Here is a 19495-nt window from a genome sequence, read left to right as displayed (position 1 = left end):
TCCCGCAGCACTGCTCCTTGGCGCTACTGGACCAACCCAGCAGCACCCCACCTGCTCTGCCCCAGGAGTCCTGATTCAGCCGCTGCTGATCAGTTTCAGCAGTGGCTGAATCAGGACGCCTGGGGCAGAGCAGCTGGGGTGCTGCTGGGTTGGTCCAGTAGTGCCGAGGAGCGGCCGCGCTACTGGACCAACCCAGCAGCACCCGAGCTGCTCTGCCCCAGGCGTCCCCAAGTTAGCCGCTGCTGAAACTGACCAGCGGCTGACTACAGGAAGCCGGAGGCAGAGTTGCTCTGCCCCGGGCTTCCTGGAATCAGCTGCTGATCAGTTTCAGCAGCAGCTGACTTGGGGACACCTGGGGTTCTTAAGTTGAATCTGTATGTAAGTCAGAACTGGTGTCCAGATTCAGCCACTGTTGAAACTGATCAGTTTCAGCAGCGGCTGAATCTGGATGCCAGTTCCGACTTACATACAGATTCAACTTAAGAACAAACCTACAGTCCCTATCTTGTACGTAACCCGGGGACTGCCTGTATTGGCAATCTGCACAATGAAATATAGACATATGTTTTTAATATAGAAAATAATCACTATTAGATCATGATTTCCTGATCATTCCCCAGGCCAGTAACAGTTGAAGGTTCCCATAGCTAGCATATAAATAAGCTTGCAAAACACGGATATTTTATTGCTCAGTTTGTATTCTGAATCTTCATAAAAAGCATTACACACAGTCACTGAACACAATGAATTAAAACTGAGAAAGTATTGTCATCTCATAATGAATTGGAGTCTTGCACTGATGATTACATTGTTTATAGCAGAGCTGCTTTTGCTTCATTATTTTGGCAGTTACCAAACCCAGATCTGTAGACCAAGCTTTGTATGTTCTTTAAAGAGTCTTCAAAGGGATAGGAACACACGTGGTTAACATTTCTGATGTTTCCAAAACCTGGGGCAAGTGAGGCTAAGCATTAAAACTGCAAAATACTGTCGTCCAGCCAAATAAGACAGACACTGGATTGGAATTTCACTTAAAATCTGCATGATACCATCTCCAAAGGCAAGCAGGACAAATATCCTCCATCTGACAGATAATTTGTTGAGGATAATTTAATGTTTAGCTCTTCTGACTCAAGCATATTTGTACTCCAGGAACAGATGCATGTAATTCAGCCACACCAGAGAGAAAGGTTTATGACTGTGTCCCCAGTCTGGCTATACCAATGTCACAGCTTTTGAGAGAGAATCTAGAAGTTGATAATAGCTGTATTTCAAGTCATATTCCATGTCATACCAATAATTCACTGAGGAGACAAGAGAAAGGAAATTTGTTATAGTCTAGCATTAGAAATGCCTTATGGCCATAGTCATATACTGCTTTAGAAGGTAATAAAGGCACACATTTCTCAGGACTGCATGAACTTTAAAAGAACCCCAGCTCTGACTGGAGACAAGCATAATGCGGACAGGCAGTGAGTCACCATCTGTTACAGATATCTGCCAAAGCACCTCATCCCTAACCCACAATAACCCCAGAATACCAGTCCTTGGATTCTTCCGAGTAGATTTGCAAAATGTTTAGAAACAGAAAATATCTGCCAAGGATATAAATTCGTTTTAATATATGACTTACTGTAGATTTGAACCTCTCTCTTCCCATTAATCCATCATTTGGTGCATTAATCCATCATTTGGTCATCAGTTGGACAGCATTTTAAATTCTGACTTACCCATTCATTTTCATTCTTTTTATCATGCTACGGCAAGTACTAAAATAAATGTCTCCAATATCTGCAAGCAGTGTTTTGCATTTGATCTCATAACTGGGTTGATGTTATTCAACACTCATTAGTTACTTGTTTTTGATCTGCATGGACGGAGTTGCTGCTCTAGCTATGAGTCTTTCCTTGCACCCTCATAATACAGACATTAATGGTGTAGGTGTATAAAAGGAGAAAAGTTTGAAAGACTAGTGCTCTCCAAGAAAAAGCAACATATGATAGCCTATGAGTGGAGAGCGGAAGAGATTTTTGTTAAAGGGTTTGACGAGTAACTCTAGACCCGTGGTTCGCAAACTTTTCGACATCATGCCCCTTTTTAATTTTTGAAAACCCCTTGTGCCCCTGCCCCCCCAAAGCAAAACTTGTTGGGAAAAAAGGGGGGGGTACTGACCGGGGCAGCAAGCAAAACTTGATGTGGGGAGGGGGGGCAGTTGGTTGCCTCGCGCACCCCCCTGGAATTTCTTCACACCCCCCTCAGTTTGGAAACTCATGCTCTAGACAGTGCTTGGTCCTGCTGTGAGGGCAGGGAACTGGATTTGATGACCTCTCAAGATCCCTTCCAGCTCTAGTGTTCTATAATGCTATGAACCTTTTTGATGGTTTTCTTTTATGCATTAGACACTCATTTTTACTGGTCTGATAACACTTAAAAGTCAAATGTCTTTGCTCAGTTTCATAGGATCATAGAATACTAGAACTGAAAGGGACCTCAAGAGATCATCAAATCCAGTCTCCTGCCCTCATGGCAAGCACCGTCTAGATGATCCCTGATAAGTGTAGGTTGGATAAACATCTAAGTATCTCCAGTGATGGTGATTCCACAACCTCACAATTTGTTTTAGTATTTAACCACCCTCATAGTTAGGAAGTTTTTCCCTAATGTCCAACTTAAACCTCCCATTGCTTCTTGTCCTATCATCAGAGGCCAGGAGAACAATTTTTCTCCCTCCTGCTCCTTGTAACACTCTTTTAGATACTTGAAAACTGCTAATATGTTTGCTCTGTCTTCTCTTTTCTAAACTAAACAAGTCCAATTATTTCACTCTTCCCTCATAGCTCATGTTTTCTAAGCCTTTAATCATTTTATTTTTGCTCTTCTCTGGACTTGCTCCAATTGTTCCACATCTTTCTTGAAATGTGATGCCCAGACCCGGACACAATACTCCAACTGAGGCCTAATCAGAGTAGAGTGGAAGAATGACTTCTCCTGTCCTGTTCACAACACTCCTGTTAATGCATCCCAGAATCATGTTTGCTTTTTTTGCAACAATGTCACACTGTTTACTCATATTTAGCTTGTGGTCCACTATGACCGCTAGATCCCTTTCTGCAGTACTCCTTCCTAGACAGTCGCTTCCCATTCTGTTAGGCTATGTCTAGACTGCAAGACTCTTTCGAAAGAGGCTTTTCCGAAAGATACTTTTGAAAAAGCCTCTTTTGAAAGAGAGTGTCTAGAATACAACCAGTACTTTCGAAAAAGCAAGCTGTTTTTTCGAAAGAGAGCACCCAGGCAGTCTGGATGCTCTCCTTCGAAAAAGCAGTTTGCATTACTTAGCACCTTTTTTCAAAAGAGCACTTTCCAAAAGAGGCATTATTCCTCGTAAAATGAAGTTTTCTGTGGTCAAAAAAGCTGCCGCGTCCTTTCAATTTACTTTCGAAAGAACGCAGCAGCAGTCTAGATGCAGGGGAAATTTTTTCAAATAAAGGCCACTTTAAAAAACAAAACAAAAAACCCTCTAGTCTAGACACACCCTACGTGTGAAACTAATTGTTCCTTCCTAAGGGGAATACTTTGCATTTTTCCTTAGTAAGCTTCATCTGATTTACCTCAGACCATTTCTCTAGTTTGTCCAGACCATTTTGAATTATGACACTAGTCTCCAATGCACTTGCAACCCCTCCCAGCTTGGTATCATATGCAAACTTAATAAGCATATTCTCTATTACATCATCTAAATCGTTGAAGACATTGAACAGAACTGGCCCCAAAGCAGACCCCTGCTGAACCCCACTGGATATACCAGCATGACTGTGAACTGTTAATAACTACTCTCTGAGAACAGTTATCCAGATAGTTATGATCCCACCTTATAGGAGCCCCATCTAGGTTTTATTTCTCTAATTTATTGATAAGAAGGTCATGTGAGACCTATTCAAATGCTTTACTAAAGTTTAAGTATACCACATCCATCACTTCTCCCTTATGCACAAGGCTTTTTATCCTATCAAAGAAAACTATCAAGATTGGTTTGACATGATTTGTTCTTTACAAATCCATGCTGGCTGTTACCTATCACGTTCTTATCTTCCAGATGTTTGCAGATGAATTCCTTAATTACTTGTTCCATTATCTTCCCTAGCACAGAAGTCAAACTGACTGGAATGTAGTTTCTTGGGTTGTTATTATTTCCTCTTTCTATAGATAGGCACTATACTTGCCCTTTACCAGTCTTCTGGTATCTCTCCCGACTTCCATGACTTTTCAAACATGATAGCTAAAGACTCAGATACATCCTCTATCAGCTCCTTCAATAGTCTAGGATGCATTTCATCAGGGCCTGGTGATTTGCAGACATCTAACTTTTCTAAGTAATTTTTAACTTTTTTTTATTTTAACTTTTAAACATACCCGATTTCCTCTAGCATCACTATGTTAGGCATCCCATCACAATTGATCTTCTTGACAAAAACTGAAACAAAGACGTCGTTAAGCACCTTTGCCATTTCCAAGTTTCCTGTTCTTTGCCTGTGATGTGGAGACAGCCAATTTGCAGCCAATCACATAACCTGCTTAGCTCTGACAAAACAAAGTATGATGGTGGTGACTGAGTAACGGCTCTCTTTCTGTAGCCTCAAGGACTAGTTGATTTTTCCTACCTTCTTCACCCATTTCACTACATTCTTAAGCAATTCTATATAAGATATCCTCAGAAAAGTCTGTGTAAGGATGTAACACTACAGTCACATGCCAAGATGGCAAGCTCTACCAGGGATGAAGAAGAAAAGACTTTGTGAAAGTCTGCTACCCAACCATGTTTTGCAAGAGAAAACGGACTATGCAATCATAGACGGAATATATGTTTGTCCTTAACAGCTGTTCTTACCTGCAATACATCCATGAGACTGCTGAACATGATGAAACCAGAGAGAAGGGAGGTACAACATTTCACCAGCTTTCACTGTACACCGCAAAGGCCTTGCCTGGGCATACTCTGGATATTGTTCCAGATCTGGTTTTAAAGGATCCAACGGAATCCATGGCACCTGCCGGGGAAGAGTGTAGAACATGTGGCATTTAACGAGAGAAGATTTTAGGGTCTCCCAGAAAACAGTGAATAAATAAAAACATTCACTTATTGAGCTTGTAAATAAAATGTACTTTGAAACCAGAAAATATATAGATGTAAATCCTATCAAAGAAAACTATCACCTTACCACATTACAAAATACTCCTTTCAATAAGACATAATACTTGGTAAATGGAATGCTCTATCACCAACAACAGACTCTGGGGACACTATTTTGGGCACAAGAAAAGGGATCTGATTGATTGTGACAGAGGTTACATGGCAGGAAATGGACCTGGGATAGAAAACAGACAGAGGGAAAGAAGGTACTTGTGAAGAAGTGATTAGTTAAGCAAGACATGGTTAGCCTATTGGCAGGCAGTATGAAGGCCCATAAAAGCAGATAATAGTGTGAGCTTGGTTCACCTACAAATTGCTGTGTGATACACTTATGCCAATATTGAGGAAAGAAGTAGGACCTCTAAACACTGAGGATGGGATGGAGACTAAAGATAATTTAGGAATAGCCCAACACCAAAACAGAGACTGTCTCTCAGTTTTTATAAGGGAAATAAAGAGCTTAGGGGTAGGAGTAGGGAAGCTAATAGAAACAAGTATTTGGAAGAAGAAATTACATCTGAGGTGGAATTTAAACTAAATCAGTTTAATAGTACCAAATCAAAGGACTCAGATAACTACCAGTCAAAAATATTACAGGAACTAGCGTATGAAATTGCTAGCCCAATGACAAGCATTTGTAATTAATACTAGGGGGCTGTGCCCCCTGCTTGCTATGCTCACCAACCCCCCTCTCTCTGGGGGTAGGTAGCCCCAGCTCTCCCCCAGCCATTGGAGAGGGCCAAGCCGAAGCATGGCAACCTCCTCTCCCCCACCCTGGCTGCTGAGATGGGGTTGCCCCAAGGCTAGACGAACCCCATCTCTCTCCCCGAGGCCGCTAGGGGCGAGGGGGGGCCATGCCCCACGCTCTCCCTCCAGCCACCTGGGGGGGGGAGGAAGAGGGGAGGCGCAGGCAAGGCGAGGCCACTGTGCCATAGTCCTAACTCCCGCCCCCTCTCCTCCCCCCTGAGAACTTGGGGAGCAGGGAGGCCGCGGTGTGGCAGCGGGGAGGAGGAAGGGAGGGAGTAGGTAAGAGGCATTCAGAGTGACATGATGACATCACTCTGTCATCCCGCAGAAAAACATTTTTTGTAAGTGTGGGGGTTGTAATCTGTGACTAGTAAATTGGTAATATATGACTTATTTTCAAGGAAGGAAAAAAAGAGTGATCTGGAAAACTATAGGCCTATTAGTTTGACCTAAATTGAATGCAAGGTCCTGGAACAAAATTCGAAAGACAGCAGTTAAACACAGAGATAAACTGTAATTGGGATAAAATACATCATGGTTTTACAAAAGATAGATCATGCCAGATCCACCTGATCCAGATCCACCTGATCTCTTCGAGAAGATAACTGGTTTTTCACACTGTAACGCGAGAGCCCGTCCTGCTCCCCGCCGCCTCTGCTTGCACCCTTTTTACAGTCCCCCTCACCACTTGTGCTCCTCCGCTTCCCTCCTCGTGCTGCGTGCCTCTCCTTCAGTGCCCTGTGCCTCCTTCCTCCTCTGTTCTCCCCTCCTCCTCTGCTCCTTCCTCCTCCTCCGCTCTCTCCTCCTTCTCCGTTTCTTCCTCCTCTGCTCGCTCTCCGTCTCCCTCCTTCCCCTCCTTGCTCCTCCGTCCTCCCTCCTGTTCCCCCGTTCCCTCCCCTTTTTGAATTCCCCGCCGGCATCCGGTCCTGGTGACGCAGTGCGTCACGTCACCAGGCTCCTCCCTCCCCGTCGTGCCCGGTGACGTCAGACGCCACGTCGCCGAGGCTCCGCCCCCGCCGTGCGTCGTCGTCCGGGCGTAGCCCCACCCCTGCCGCGCTGCCCGTCATCTGGGCCGCGGCAAGGGAGCAGGCTCCGCAGTGCTGCCGCGCTCCCTGGGTGGCGCCCAGGAGAGACAGCGCGATCGCGGGCTGAGTGCGGGGCGGGCCGCCGGGTGGGGTGTGGGGGCGGCGCGACCCGTCACACACACAAAGAAAATACAGCTCTAATCTATGTGGATTTCAGTATGGCATTTGATACAGCACTACATGGGAAATTATTAGTTAAATGATTAAAAGACAGAGATAAATATGAGAACTAAAAGGCAGATAAGGAACTGGTTAAAGGGGAGACAAGAATGGGCCATAGTAAAAAGTGAACTGTCTGTCCGAAGGGAGATCACAAAATTGAGTTAATATCATATGAGAAGACCTGGAGGACCTTGAAAATGGATGTAACACAAATGGAATGAAATTCAATATAGGCTGAACCACTCTAGTCCAGCACATTCTAGTTTGGCAACATCTGGGTCTGGCATGATTTTAGTTAGCTGGATGTCCACTTACAGGTATGGTCAAATTTCCTGTGGTCCCATAAAGTTTGTTTATTGCCACTAGTCCTGGCTTTCAGTGTTCTGTGCTGCTATTTAGTTTAATTTATCTCTAAATGTCTTCTAACAGCCCAGTAAGAAGCGTTAGTAATGCTACTAGACAATATTGGCATCCTGTGGGAGAACAATGTCTCTGGTTTGGCACCAGTCAGGTCCCATGTGTGCTGGACAAGAGAGGTTCAACCTACAGTCATAAATGCAAGATCATGTGCTTAGAGTCTACCATAACAAATTTTTATGAGCTTGGGGTGTATTGGTTGGAAGTGACAGAGGAAAAAGACCCAGGTGTATTGGTTGATCGTGGGATGATAATAAGCCACCAGTGTGATGCAGCCATGAAAAAAGGTTGATGTAATCCTAAAATGAATTAGTTAAGCTATTTCCAGTAGACACACGGATGTGGTACTGTTATTATAAAAGGCACTAGTAAGACCCTATCTGGAATTGTGTGCACAATTTTGGTTTTCCATGTATAGGAAAGATTATTTCAAACTGAAACAGGTGCAAAGAAAGACTACTAAAATAATCTGAGACAGAAAACCTACATTATGGAGAGGACAATCAAAGACCTTGACTTGTTTAGCTGAACCAAACAAAAGCTACGGGGTGACTGGTTGATCTCTACATTGCAAGGATAATTTCTCTACCTTCTTGGTATTTAAGAACCGATGAGGACATCAAAGCAAATAGACGAACTGGTATTGAACAAGTTTAGGCTTGAAATTAAACGAAAGTTTCTAACCATCAGTAGTGATGTTCTGGAACACCCTTACAAAGAGTAATAAGAGGGGAAATATCTAACTGGCTTCAAGACTGAGCTTAATACATGTATGGAAGGGATGGTATGATTAGACTGCCTACACTGGCATGTGGCCCATCTGCAATTAGTACGAGGAAAAATCCCCAGTGGCTGAAAAAGGGGTACCAAATGGGGAAGACTCAAGTTATTACAGAGAATTCTTCCCAAGGATTGGCAGGTGGGTCTCGCAGACACACACAGGCTTCACGTGATCACCATGTTTGGGGCTGGGAAGGAATTTTTCCCCAATTCAGATAGGCAATGATCCTGGGGGGCAGTTGTGTCTTCCTCTGCAGCATAGGAAATGGGTCACTTGGCAGTTTAAACTAAAGTAAATGGTGGATTCTCTATCATTTGAAGTCTTTAAATCATGATGTCACTAACTCTGCCAGAGGTTATAGTTCTATTACAGGATGGGGTTGGTGGAGGTCTGTGGTGAAGGTGGTCAGACTACATGGTCACAGTAGTCCCTTTTGGCTTTAAAAATGTATGAGTTCAGAATAAACTGCAAAATGTTATAACTGAAATCTTTATTGCTCCTTATCCTGTTTTTTTGTCATCTAAAAATGAACTGTAAGCTCCATGTACTTAATAGCCAGCATTACCATAGTACCTAAGTACCTTCCACTCTAACATATTTACCTTCACAGCACCTCCATGTATTATTACTGAAGTATTAGCCTCATTTTATATCTGAGGAACTGAGGTGCAGAGAGGCTGAGTGACTTGCTCAAGGTCACCCAGGATATCTGTGATGGAACAGGAAAATGACCCAGACTAGGGATGTAAAAGAGTCTTTGATCAGTCGACTACTTGCATGTCCCCCACACTTGTTGCCTCCGTATCAGAGGCAGAAGGGGGGGGGGGCGCCCCACAGGAAGTGGTGCTGGGAGGAGTTGACTTAAAAGCCAGTTTCCCTCACCCTGCTGCAGCTCTGCCTTTTAAATGTAGTAAGTGCCAGGCAGCTCTTACTAAATTTAAAAGGCAGGGTCACAGTAGTCTTAGAGCCAGCGCGTACCGGGACTGCTCAGTCTTAGTTCACGTTGGCTCCAGGAGCCACCCACACTGCAGCTCTGCATTTTAAATGTAGTAAGAGCCAGGTGACTCTTACTACATTTAAAATGCAGAGCCGTAGCAGTCTTGGAGCCAGCACAAGCCAGAACTGCTCAGTTCTGGCTCGTGCCAGCTTCAGGAGCCACTCGCGCTGCAGCTCTGCAGAGCACCTCCTCTTATCGAGAGATACAAATTGTAAAAACTACACTATAAGACAAATACCCCCTCCTTAACATCCTTAACCTGGACCCTCCAAGTCCTACACCAGCACCTTATCTTCCCCCTCTTTGGATAATATCTGTATACATTTTGTATGGTGCCTGTTCTTGGTCATTCTGACCAAATAATAATTACTAGTACAAAGAAAATATGCTTTGCTTATACCAATAACTACATTTTATGGCACAAAAAGATATTTTTGTAGGATGAAATTCACCCCTATGCAGAGGGACAATAAACAGTGTATGCAGAGCAGTGAAATTCACTCTTAATGAGTAAATTCCTTTATTTGATATTATTTAAAAAGACTAGTAATGAATCGGTTTGTGTTCAGCACACAGAAAACATTATTTTGAAAGGCTATTCTTTTAATAGCTATTGCTTTAAATGGTTCCCAGCGTGCAGTTAAAACTTGCAAGAGGACACAGGGTGTGGTGTATTACCTGAAATGACCTAACTAATTTTTTAAAAATTCACTGATTGATAAGTTGATGGTGTTCCTTTAATACAAAGATGTAAGTACCTTTTCTGCAGCCTTCTCATCCACAACCTGAAATGAACCATCTTCTGATATACAATAGGTTGCAGGTAGGTAGAGCTCTGCAAGTATAAAGCATGGAAAAGATTAAACAGCATTAATCTTCATAATAAATACAGAGTCTTAGTGGCACAGTATTTCACACTTTCACAGATAGATGCAAATATTAAGATGACATCACACAACCACCATTTTCAGTTGTCTTTCTTCGCTTTGTTCATTCTGTGACCCTGTCTTCCAATTTCTGCCCTCCCTATTACCAGCTCTGCACTCTGCTTACTCCACAACATTCACCAATGCCTCCCTTTTCTTGGGCTCTGTCCTTTCTTCCTTCAAATTAGTTGTTTTTTCCTCTTTCCTTACTACACTCCTTTACATTTTCTTTATCCTACTCTGTTCCAGTTACCATCCTGTTTTCCTTTCCAAGTCCACAACTTCTTCTCTATCTTACCTAGCATTCTATTCTTCATCCTTTCTGCTTAGGTCATTCTACCTAGAGAGCTCTCACTAGAGATCTCAATGACTTGTAGCTATCCTTTCACTTCTAATTTTATCTTATTTGGCTTATCAATCATTTAAGAAAATCTGAGTTGCTCTTCTTTCATTGTTTCAGTGCCTGTGGCATTTAACTCTGTACTTAATAGTTCTCCTTCTGATCTTTAGATATGATCCGCCTTATTCCCAGAGATTAAGGAATGTCAACAAAGTCTTAGCTCTTGCAGGTTTTGCAAAAGGCAGATCAAATGATGTAAGTTTCAAACAATACCAAAGTAAGAAATAAAATGGTAATATATAAAAATAAACACATACACTCCCACTCAAACTGACAGTCTCACATCAGGGTTACAAAAGTAATGGCTCAGAAATCAGAGAGTAAAAAAAAAAAAAACCAATTACGTTTGTGAGAAGGTTCATATTGCCCATCTTGTATGTCAGATTGTATACATTTAATATAAATATAAATATTATTGTGCATGTGTGAAACAGAGAAATCAAAAATAAAAACTGTGTGTAATGTGGCCAAGTTAATGTTACTATAATAACCTTATTGTGTTAGATTTCAGCAGTTACATTTGTAACTTAAATATTTAATTAATGTACATATTTGTATTTCATTTCCCTGCTTTTTCCAGAAAGAGAATTAGCAGGAGGAATCAAGAACTAATAGGCATGAGAAAACTGCACACTTCACTGCAGATATTTTAATAATTCTAAAGCTGTAGGAATTCCAGCCAACCACATACTTCAAGTACAGACCCGGGGCCAGATCCTCAGCTGGTATAAATCAGAGTAACTCAAGTAAAGACGATAATTTACATCAGCTGAGGATCCAGCCCCAGGAATATAAATCTATTACTAAATACTTGCTATGTAGAGTAGTATAGAGTTCTATTCATATTACAAAATGTAACACTGCAGAAATGAATAGAACACTCATCCTTTCTCTCCCTTCCATTACTTTAGCCCCTTCTCTTCTCCACACATACACACACTCTAAAGCATGTACCGTAGGGGATGAAGGGGCGATCACTTGGTGGGTGCAGCAGAAAATGTTTCTCACCAGAAATCACACAGTACAAATTCTCATAGTGATCTTTATGTACTAAAATTGAGAAAAAAGAAAAAAGCACCACATCACAAACTGTAGCAAACTGAAAGCAATAGTTCTTCTTGGTAGTATTAGGCTGCTTCTTCTTGTTGTAAGGGAAAGAAAGAACGATAAAATAATATTTCATATGCATGCATCACTTTTCAGTCAAAAGGACTCCAAATCACTTCATCTACAACATATAGGGTATGTCTAGACTACATCCCTCTGTCAGCAGAGGGGTGCAGATTAGAGAGGTCGCCATTGCAAATGAAGCGGGGATTTAAATATCCCGTGCTTAATTTGCATAAAAATGGCCACCGTTTTTGCCGACTCAGCACTTTGTCGGCAAAAAGCAGTTTAGAGGGGGATCTGTCAAGAAAGAAAGACTTTTTTGACAGATCCTGTAAACCTCCTTGCAGGAGGCATAAGGGATCTGTTGAAAAAGGGTTTCTTTCTCGACAGATCCCCCTCTAGACTGCCCCTTTTTGATGACAAAGTGCTGAGTCGGCAAAAACAGTGGCCATTTTTATGCAAATTAAGCATGGGATATTTAAATCCCCGCTTCATTTGCGATGTCAACCTCTCTAATCTGCACCCCTCTGCAGACAGAGGGATGCAGTCTAGACATACCCATAGCGAGCACCATAGAAAAACAGTCACTTCTGAGGTGGAACCTGGCAACCAACCTGCTCAGAAACACATTGATTAACAGTTTGCTGGCAGACAGGAATTTTGATTAGTGCCTACTGTTAGGAACATGATCTGAGATGTTCAGTGTCCAAGCAGCAGATATTACCTCTGCTTTTAAAGTCTCATCCAAAATACCCATAGAGCAAATTGTACGGTACTCAATCTACCTCAGAAAAATAAAGGCTTGAGTCAACCATTCCAGGACCTGAATCTGTGATTCCAGAGAGTAAATATATTTCAGACTGGATGACTACACTGCTAAATTATCCATTTCTGCTCTGCTCTTATCTCAAAAATCACAGAGAAAGGAGACGGTCATGGCAAAAAAAGAGAAACAGGAGCTGCCATATCGCCTCAGACCAGTGATCTAAGAAGTTCAATCTCCAAAGTACTGTATGGAAGTTGCTAATAAACTTCAGAAGAAGAGAAAAATACCCATACTATTTTAATTGTGCAAAGTATTAAGGAGGGGGAGAATCCTTCCTAATCCCTATTAGCAATTATCTTGAACTATGAAGCATGAGACTGAAATTGATTGCTTTACTGTAAGCCAAGGTCCAAGATTTACAGGGCAGAAATGTTTAATATTCCACCTGAAACAATAAGCTGGATGCACATACAAATACAACAACCAAGTGCTGGGACAAGGCGGGTAGAAAGAAAGATCATTACATCTGTAAATGTCATTTAAAGGAGAAGCTATCTATAAGTATAACTGGAGGATTCCCCAAAGAGACCTACCCCTTAGCCATCAAAACAAGCATATCAAAATCTGAATTGAGGGCACATACAAGACAGGACAGCATCATATGCTACGCACAAGATGTCACAGCAGTAGACTCGCCAAGCCAGAAATTCACAGCATCAGGCTTCTTTCCTGCAAGAGGAAGAAAAGGAAGTAATTTTCAACAGAAAATTAATATGAATGCTACATTTAAAGAGTCACAGATAAAGATTTTTCTGCCAACTCAGTTTGTTTACATTCCCCACCTACCTCAGTAAATATGTCAGCCTTGACTGCGGATAGCTAATAATTATGAGCTCCTTCTAGACTGAAGGTTGTTGCAGTGACCCATCCAACTTACTGATGGAGCATTATTCATCCGCAAGGCTATGCTTATGACTCTGAGCTCCCATTTTCTGGAGACTTGAGTCCACAACACATAGCTCAAATCACAAACTAGCAGTTCATGTGCCATATAGGGATGTTAAAAATCATGTAATGGGATAACCACATAACCGCTGGAAAAAAACCTCAACAGTTACACGGTTACCCACTCTGCGGGCTCTGCAGCCCTTGCCACCAGGCTCCTGAGGAGCAGTTTCACTGCCCTGCCACAGCGAAGCCATCTGCCCAGGAGGCTAAGTAAACCGACACCATTAACCAATAAGCATCCACTTATCGGTTAAACAGTTAGTTGTGACATTCTTACATCCCTAGTACCATAACCCCAAAGAAATCAGGACACACACAATAAAAAGGACATTTTGAAGGAATGACTCATGCTCTATCAGGAAAGTTAACTGTAATGGACAATCCTTTACTATCATAAGGAAACACCTTCAACGTCACAAGGGGCAGAAAGGAAATATTACACAGTACCCTAGGGTACTGTATGAGCTTTAAAAAAATTCCCCTTTTGCTATCAGTTTAGCCTCACAAGTGGGAGCAACAGCACAAACAGAGCTCTTCGATAGCACGGTGGTTTGAGTACTGGCCTGCTAAACCCAGGGTTGTGAGCTCAATCCTTGAGGGGGCCATTTAGGGATCTAGGGCAAATCTGTCAGGGACCGTACTTGGTCCTGCTGTGAGGGCAGGGGACTGGATTCAATGACCTCTCAAGGTCCCTTCCAGCCCTATGAGAGAGAGGTTATAAACATAACCCTGGGAATCTGACAACATTTTAGCCAGTTGTGGAGGGAGCATATATTAGTATAATGGTGCAGTTTCACACTCTTTGAATTCACTAAGCAAGCTGTTTGGAGTCTCTCATCCAAAGGGCAAGGCTAAATTATCTTACTAACCCCTCCTTCCTGAGTTGACAAACCTACACTAACCTGTGACAATTAGAAATATAACAGGAGACAGGATTGGCCTGCTAAATCCAGGGTTGTGAGTTCAAGCCTTAAAGGGGCCATTTGGAGTAAATCTGTCAGGGATAGTACTTGGTCCTGTTGTGAGAGCTGGGGACTGGATTCAATGACCTCTCAAGGTCCCTTCCGGCTCTGAGATAAATATATGGAAATATACCTAACAAATATTTAGCATGTAAACATCACATAAGTTTAAAGTGGTATAAAAGTCTTCACTGATCACAGAGGGTGTTTACCAAGTGCCTCACTCATCCATGGTATCTCAGGCTCCACATCACCTAAAAGTTCAGGGAATTCCTCAGTCAGGTTTGAACACTGCTTCTGAACATAGAATATACTTGACGAGGTCACTTTCTTCTCCATAATGTCCAAAAAGTTGCTGAAAAGCATGTGCCTCTCCTCTGGCATGACAAAACGGTCCTGATAAACAGCATCGGCATAACCATTTGGTGTCACTGCCACACTCACCATTTTGGTACCTGTTACCTTCCTGCAAAATATATTTGAGGTTCAGAGCTAGTTGAGAAATCTACAAACATATTCTTTAGATCATTTTTTTATCCACAATTTGCTCTTTGGATGTACCCAGAAATACTCTCTCTTGTACATAAAAGTTTAAATTACTGAATTTCATGTGCACTCCCAGCTGATTTTTTAAAAACAAAGTGAGGCTTTTTAATTGGCTGGGCTGGTAGCACCCCACCGGCAGCTTGGTGGACCCAACCGGACGCCTCGTAACTGGTTACCCCGGTAAGCATGCCAGTAAAGCAACGCTTACCGAGTAACCGGTTAACCCTTTACATACCTATGCCACACACACGTTTTGGCACACACAATTAAATCTCCCTTAGCCATTAATGGAACTAAGTACAGTACAGTAGTTTGGGGAAGAAAGTAACATCTGAATTTTGACTCTGTAGCTGGCATGCCCAATAGAAGTCTTCACCTAAGATTGCAGGTTCATTTGAGCCAGTATTTTTATTATTAAATAATAATAATAATCAGGGCTCGCTGAACCATGGCGAGCCCCACTCGCCAAACGCACTGTTGTGCAGATCGCCCGAACCTGGCTCTTCCGGGTTGCAATCTACTCGCCACGGGCAAGTAGATTGTATTATTTGTTGAGCCCTGATAATAATATTCTTTTTAAAAGAGAACCAAAAAGAAACTCTCTTCTGATGGCTTGAAGGTTCAGTTCAGCTACTGCCTAATTTCAAAGCTGATTCCTACCTGAGATAAGGTAACGTCCACTTCTTCAGAGCTGGCCAGTGACTGAAGGCATTCCGAATTATACATGGCTTGTTTGGACAAACCCACTCCCGATAAAATTCCAGTGGAGACAGAAGGCTGTCTATGTATGGCACAGATTCCGTCAGTCCCAATTCTGCCCAGATAAAGACAAATGAATCTCACAGAAGTCTTGAAACCATTTCATGCCATTTTAAACCATCTCTATACTGATTCTAATGAGTTTCAAAACAAGTTAGAAAGTTTCTCCAGTGTAGATAGGACCATCCCTACATGCAGTGGCTCTAGCTGAGCACTGGTCATGCTGTACACTAGAATTTGTAGTCTCCAAGTGCCAAAACCCTACCTACAAGGTGGTCTTCAGCATCAGGCTCAGCATATGCAAATCCACACAACTGGCCACAACTTGTTTCAGCCTATCAGCTATTGTGATTCATTTCCCATGTGACAATACTTCATGCAGACCAGTGTTTCTTAAACTTTTTAAGACTGAGGAACATCAAACAATTTTTTTTTATGAGGAACACCAAGAATTTTTTTTGGTGGTGGTGGTGGTGGTGAAGAAAAATAGTAGTAGTAAGGGGGAAAGTAATTGAGGAAAAAAATCACCTGCCCCTTTAAGAAAGGGTGGCCACTTTGAACTCTGTTGTTCTCTGTGGCACATCTCCTACTGCTTCATGGTACACTGGTGTTCCTGGAACACAGTTTAAGAAACACTGATACAGAAAAAAGATCATGCTAGGCTGAAGGGAAACTGCATCAGTACTGGACTCATACAACAAAGATACCTAGAGACAGCCTCACATTCAGCACATCTACTTAGACAATTTTTCATTTTGGTACAGTACCAAAATGTAAATTTAGAGATTTTATAGCCATTTTCCAAATTGGGTCCTGTCATTAATGTCTACACAAATAAATATATAATACATGGTCTTATGTCAAACAAACTTTTAGCTATGCTTTTTTAAAATGCACAGCAAATCAGGGAAAGCAGGGGCTACGAGACTCCCTATTTTCGCTGAAGCAGACTAACACAGCTACCCCTCTGAAACCAAACACGATGTTTTTCAAAGTTTCCCACACAGAGTCATTGGCTCTCTAGTGGTGACCTGTAGCAGGTTTTGCGCCGCTTTGCTTCTCTATGAAGGGCCCCCAAACCCCACTCCCCGTCTGCTACGGTTAGTGCCGGACTAGCAGCAGGGAAGTGAAGCTGAGCTGCCCCTGACTGTGCTGCAAGCAGACTCGGGGGGGGCGGCTCAGAGAGGTTCGTTACTGGCGCTCACACGCTCACTGCCAGGCCAGCGGGTGCCCGTACAGCGGGGGGGGGGGGGGGTCACACGGGACCACCGCGGTCACCCACCCCGAGTCCGTCACTAACGGGCTTCGTCCGAGGCGCTGCCAAGCGCTGGGCCCTAAACCTCTCCCCCCAGCCGGCTCCCTGCGGTCCCACCGCACCGACCCCGCTCACGCGCCTCCCCCACTTTGCGGGAGCGCGCGCCAGAGGGGGGGGGCAGCCCCGTCGGGGGCTTCGGCCTCGCTCGCTCGCGCTCACCCCGGGCCTCTGCCGGGAACGCCGCCAGGCACCTTCGCACCGCCCGCAGCGCAGACGCCTCCCCTCCCCCACCTGCCCCCGCCATGCCCGGCCAGCCGGACTGACGCAACGTGCCGCTTGGCGTTTCCTGCACGTGCTCAGTCGCATCTGCTGAAGCCGCTGCCCTCGCTCTGGTCTGCCCGGACTTGGGCTGGCACGTGCTCGGGGGCGGGATGTGGCTGCGCACTTGCGCGGGGGCGGGGCCGGAAGGGACCAAGTTACGCCGCCCGGGCGCGTTGGTTCTCGGCGTGTGGTTGGGGAGGGAGCTGCCTCTTTGCGTCCCTCCCCAGGGCGGTGCCTTGGCCTGAGCCGCAGCTTTTACCTGCGAGCGCTTCCCCCCCTCAAACCCCCCCCCATACTAGTCACACATGGGCTATAGCATCATATGTACAGTAGCCCAGTGTCTGAGAGTCTGTAATGCCGACATGCTGGCTGTTCCCTCCGGGCGGTCCATACTGCATGGGGAGTGCAGGGCCCAAACGGTCGCGTGCGCCGCTTGCTCCCCTGTGGCGGCCCGGCTGAGCGGTGCAGAAGTCAATCGAGTGCCATGGTGGAAGGAGAAGGGGGGGGCTGCCCCTCCCCCTTCGCCTCCCACTGTGGTGCTCTACTGACTCCTGCACTGCTCAGCCAAACCGCCACGTGAGAGCAAGTGGCCAAGCGACTGTTTGGGCTCCACACACCCCGAGTCAGCACGGAGGGGGCAGTAGTAGGAGAGCTGTGGGGGGGGGGAAGGGGACAGTAGGAGGAGGAGGAGAGAGAGAGAGAGAGACATGGAGCGAGAGACCGGAGGCTTAGGAGAGAAGACCAACGTGGAGGAGAGACCTTATGACGGACTAATTGGCTAGTTGAAAATAAACGTTTTAGAACAGCAGGTCATATATAGCCTCATAAGGCCCAGCCAGTGCACAAAGCTGCCCTGTTGTTCTGATTGCCTGAACTGAACTGCCTTGTCCTATAATCCTCTGCAGACAGTGGATTCACTTAGGGCACTCTACACAGCAGGGCAAAAGTCGAATTAAGCTGCTCAACTTGAGCTACAGTCAATTGTGTAGCTTAAGTTGAAATAGCTTAATTTGGCTTTTTCTGTCTACACAGCAAGAAGTGGAAGAAGGAACACTCTTCCTTTGACTTCCCTTATTCCTCAGGTTACCATAAGTCTGAGTAAGAAGTCCTCCAGCTCGACATTATTTCAAAATAAAAGCTTGTAGTTAGGGCTGGCCCGAGGTATGGCGCCCCAGGCGCACAGTGCATGCGCGGGCCTGCCCATGGGGAGCGGGCCTGCCCCCCCTAGGGTGCGCAGGCCCACCCCTGGGGCACACGCATGTGCGGCCCGGCTATGGCCGCTAACGCACAGCCGGGGGCCCGTCCATAGGGCGCACGGCGCAAGCACGGCCCAGTCCAGCCTGGCTGTTGATGCTGGCATGCGCGCCGGGCCGTGTAGGGCTCCACAGCCGTGGGGGGAAGGGTGTTGCTGGCCGGCGCCACGGGGATAGGGGCAACTGGCACTGCAGGAGCTGGGCACACTGTGCACCCCTTACAGCTGCCATCAGGCACCCCGGGCAGCTGCCTGGCACACCCATGCCTCCGTGTGGCCCTGCTTGTAGTGTTGACACACACTTTAATAACACTGCTATGTAGACAGTTTTATTTACATTTTAAATTTATTTATTGCTCTTAGCACTTCATTTACCTTTGTTAACATTGTGAAGAGAGATGTTGTATTAATTAACTGCTATTTTTTATAGCAAATAATGAGCGAAAATAATAGTTGCTTGCTAACAGCTTGCTTGAGCAATGACAGCTCGTAGTGTTTCCAGTGTAACACTTCCTGGTTACATTGGCAAATTAGTTGTTAATTCTCAGAATAAATGTTTCTGGGGGTTTTTCTTGTACACACATTTATTCTTTGGGCTCCTAGGATGTTGAGGCAGACTTTTTCTTGGTTGATGTCAAAACTTCATCAGTTTCCTTTGATCCGCCAATAGGAATTGCCTTTGTCAGTTGTTACTTTGCCTCTCTTATCAACCATCTTAATACTTTTTCACATGTTACCACTTGTACATATAGCTTGGTTCCCAAATATTCACTATAGGTCTGATTTTTAAAAGTTGAAGGCTCTTGCATGCTG

The 19495-nt window shown here is 44.3% G+C and overlaps 1 protein-coding gene across 3 annotated transcripts; it reads right to left on the bottom strand.

The window, feature by feature from the left end:
* Nucleotides 1–659: 659 nt before the first annotated feature.
* On the bottom strand, nucleotides 660–17487 carry JMJD7 (jumonji domain containing 7). Of its 3 annotated transcripts, none has more exons than XM_075927197.2 (8): nucleotides 17329–17487; nucleotides 15756–15909; nucleotides 14762–15015; nucleotides 13252–13308; nucleotides 11658–11753; nucleotides 10136–10212; nucleotides 4886–5045; nucleotides 660–1304 (listed from the first exon to the last, which is right to left on the bottom strand). In XM_075927197.2, the coding sequence occupies exons 1-8, from the start codon at nucleotides 17411–17413 to the stop codon at nucleotides 1216–1218; spliced, it is 972 nt and encodes a 323-aa protein (XP_075783312.2). In that variant the 5' UTR covers nucleotides 17414–17487; the 3' UTR covers nucleotides 660–1215. The 3 variants fall into 3 exon arrangements, with proteins under 3 accessions (XP_075783312.2, XP_075783313.2, XP_089634637.1); XM_075927198.2 differs by having other exon boundaries at nucleotides 17401–17425; XM_089778511.1 differs by lacking the exon at nucleotides 17329–17487 and adding an exon at nucleotides 16383–16836.
* Between the last annotated feature and the right edge of the window lie 2008 nt (nucleotides 17488–19495).

Source organism: Pelodiscus sinensis, chromosome 5, assembly GCF_052426305.1.
Source record: "Pelodiscus sinensis isolate ZL-2025 chromosome 5, ASM5242630v1, whole genome shotgun sequence".
Taxonomy (NCBI): Eukaryota; Metazoa; Chordata; order Testudines; family Trionychidae; genus Pelodiscus; species Pelodiscus sinensis.
The sequence above is the reverse complement of the archived record's forward strand: the minus strand, read 5'-3'. Positions and strand labels throughout refer to the sequence as shown.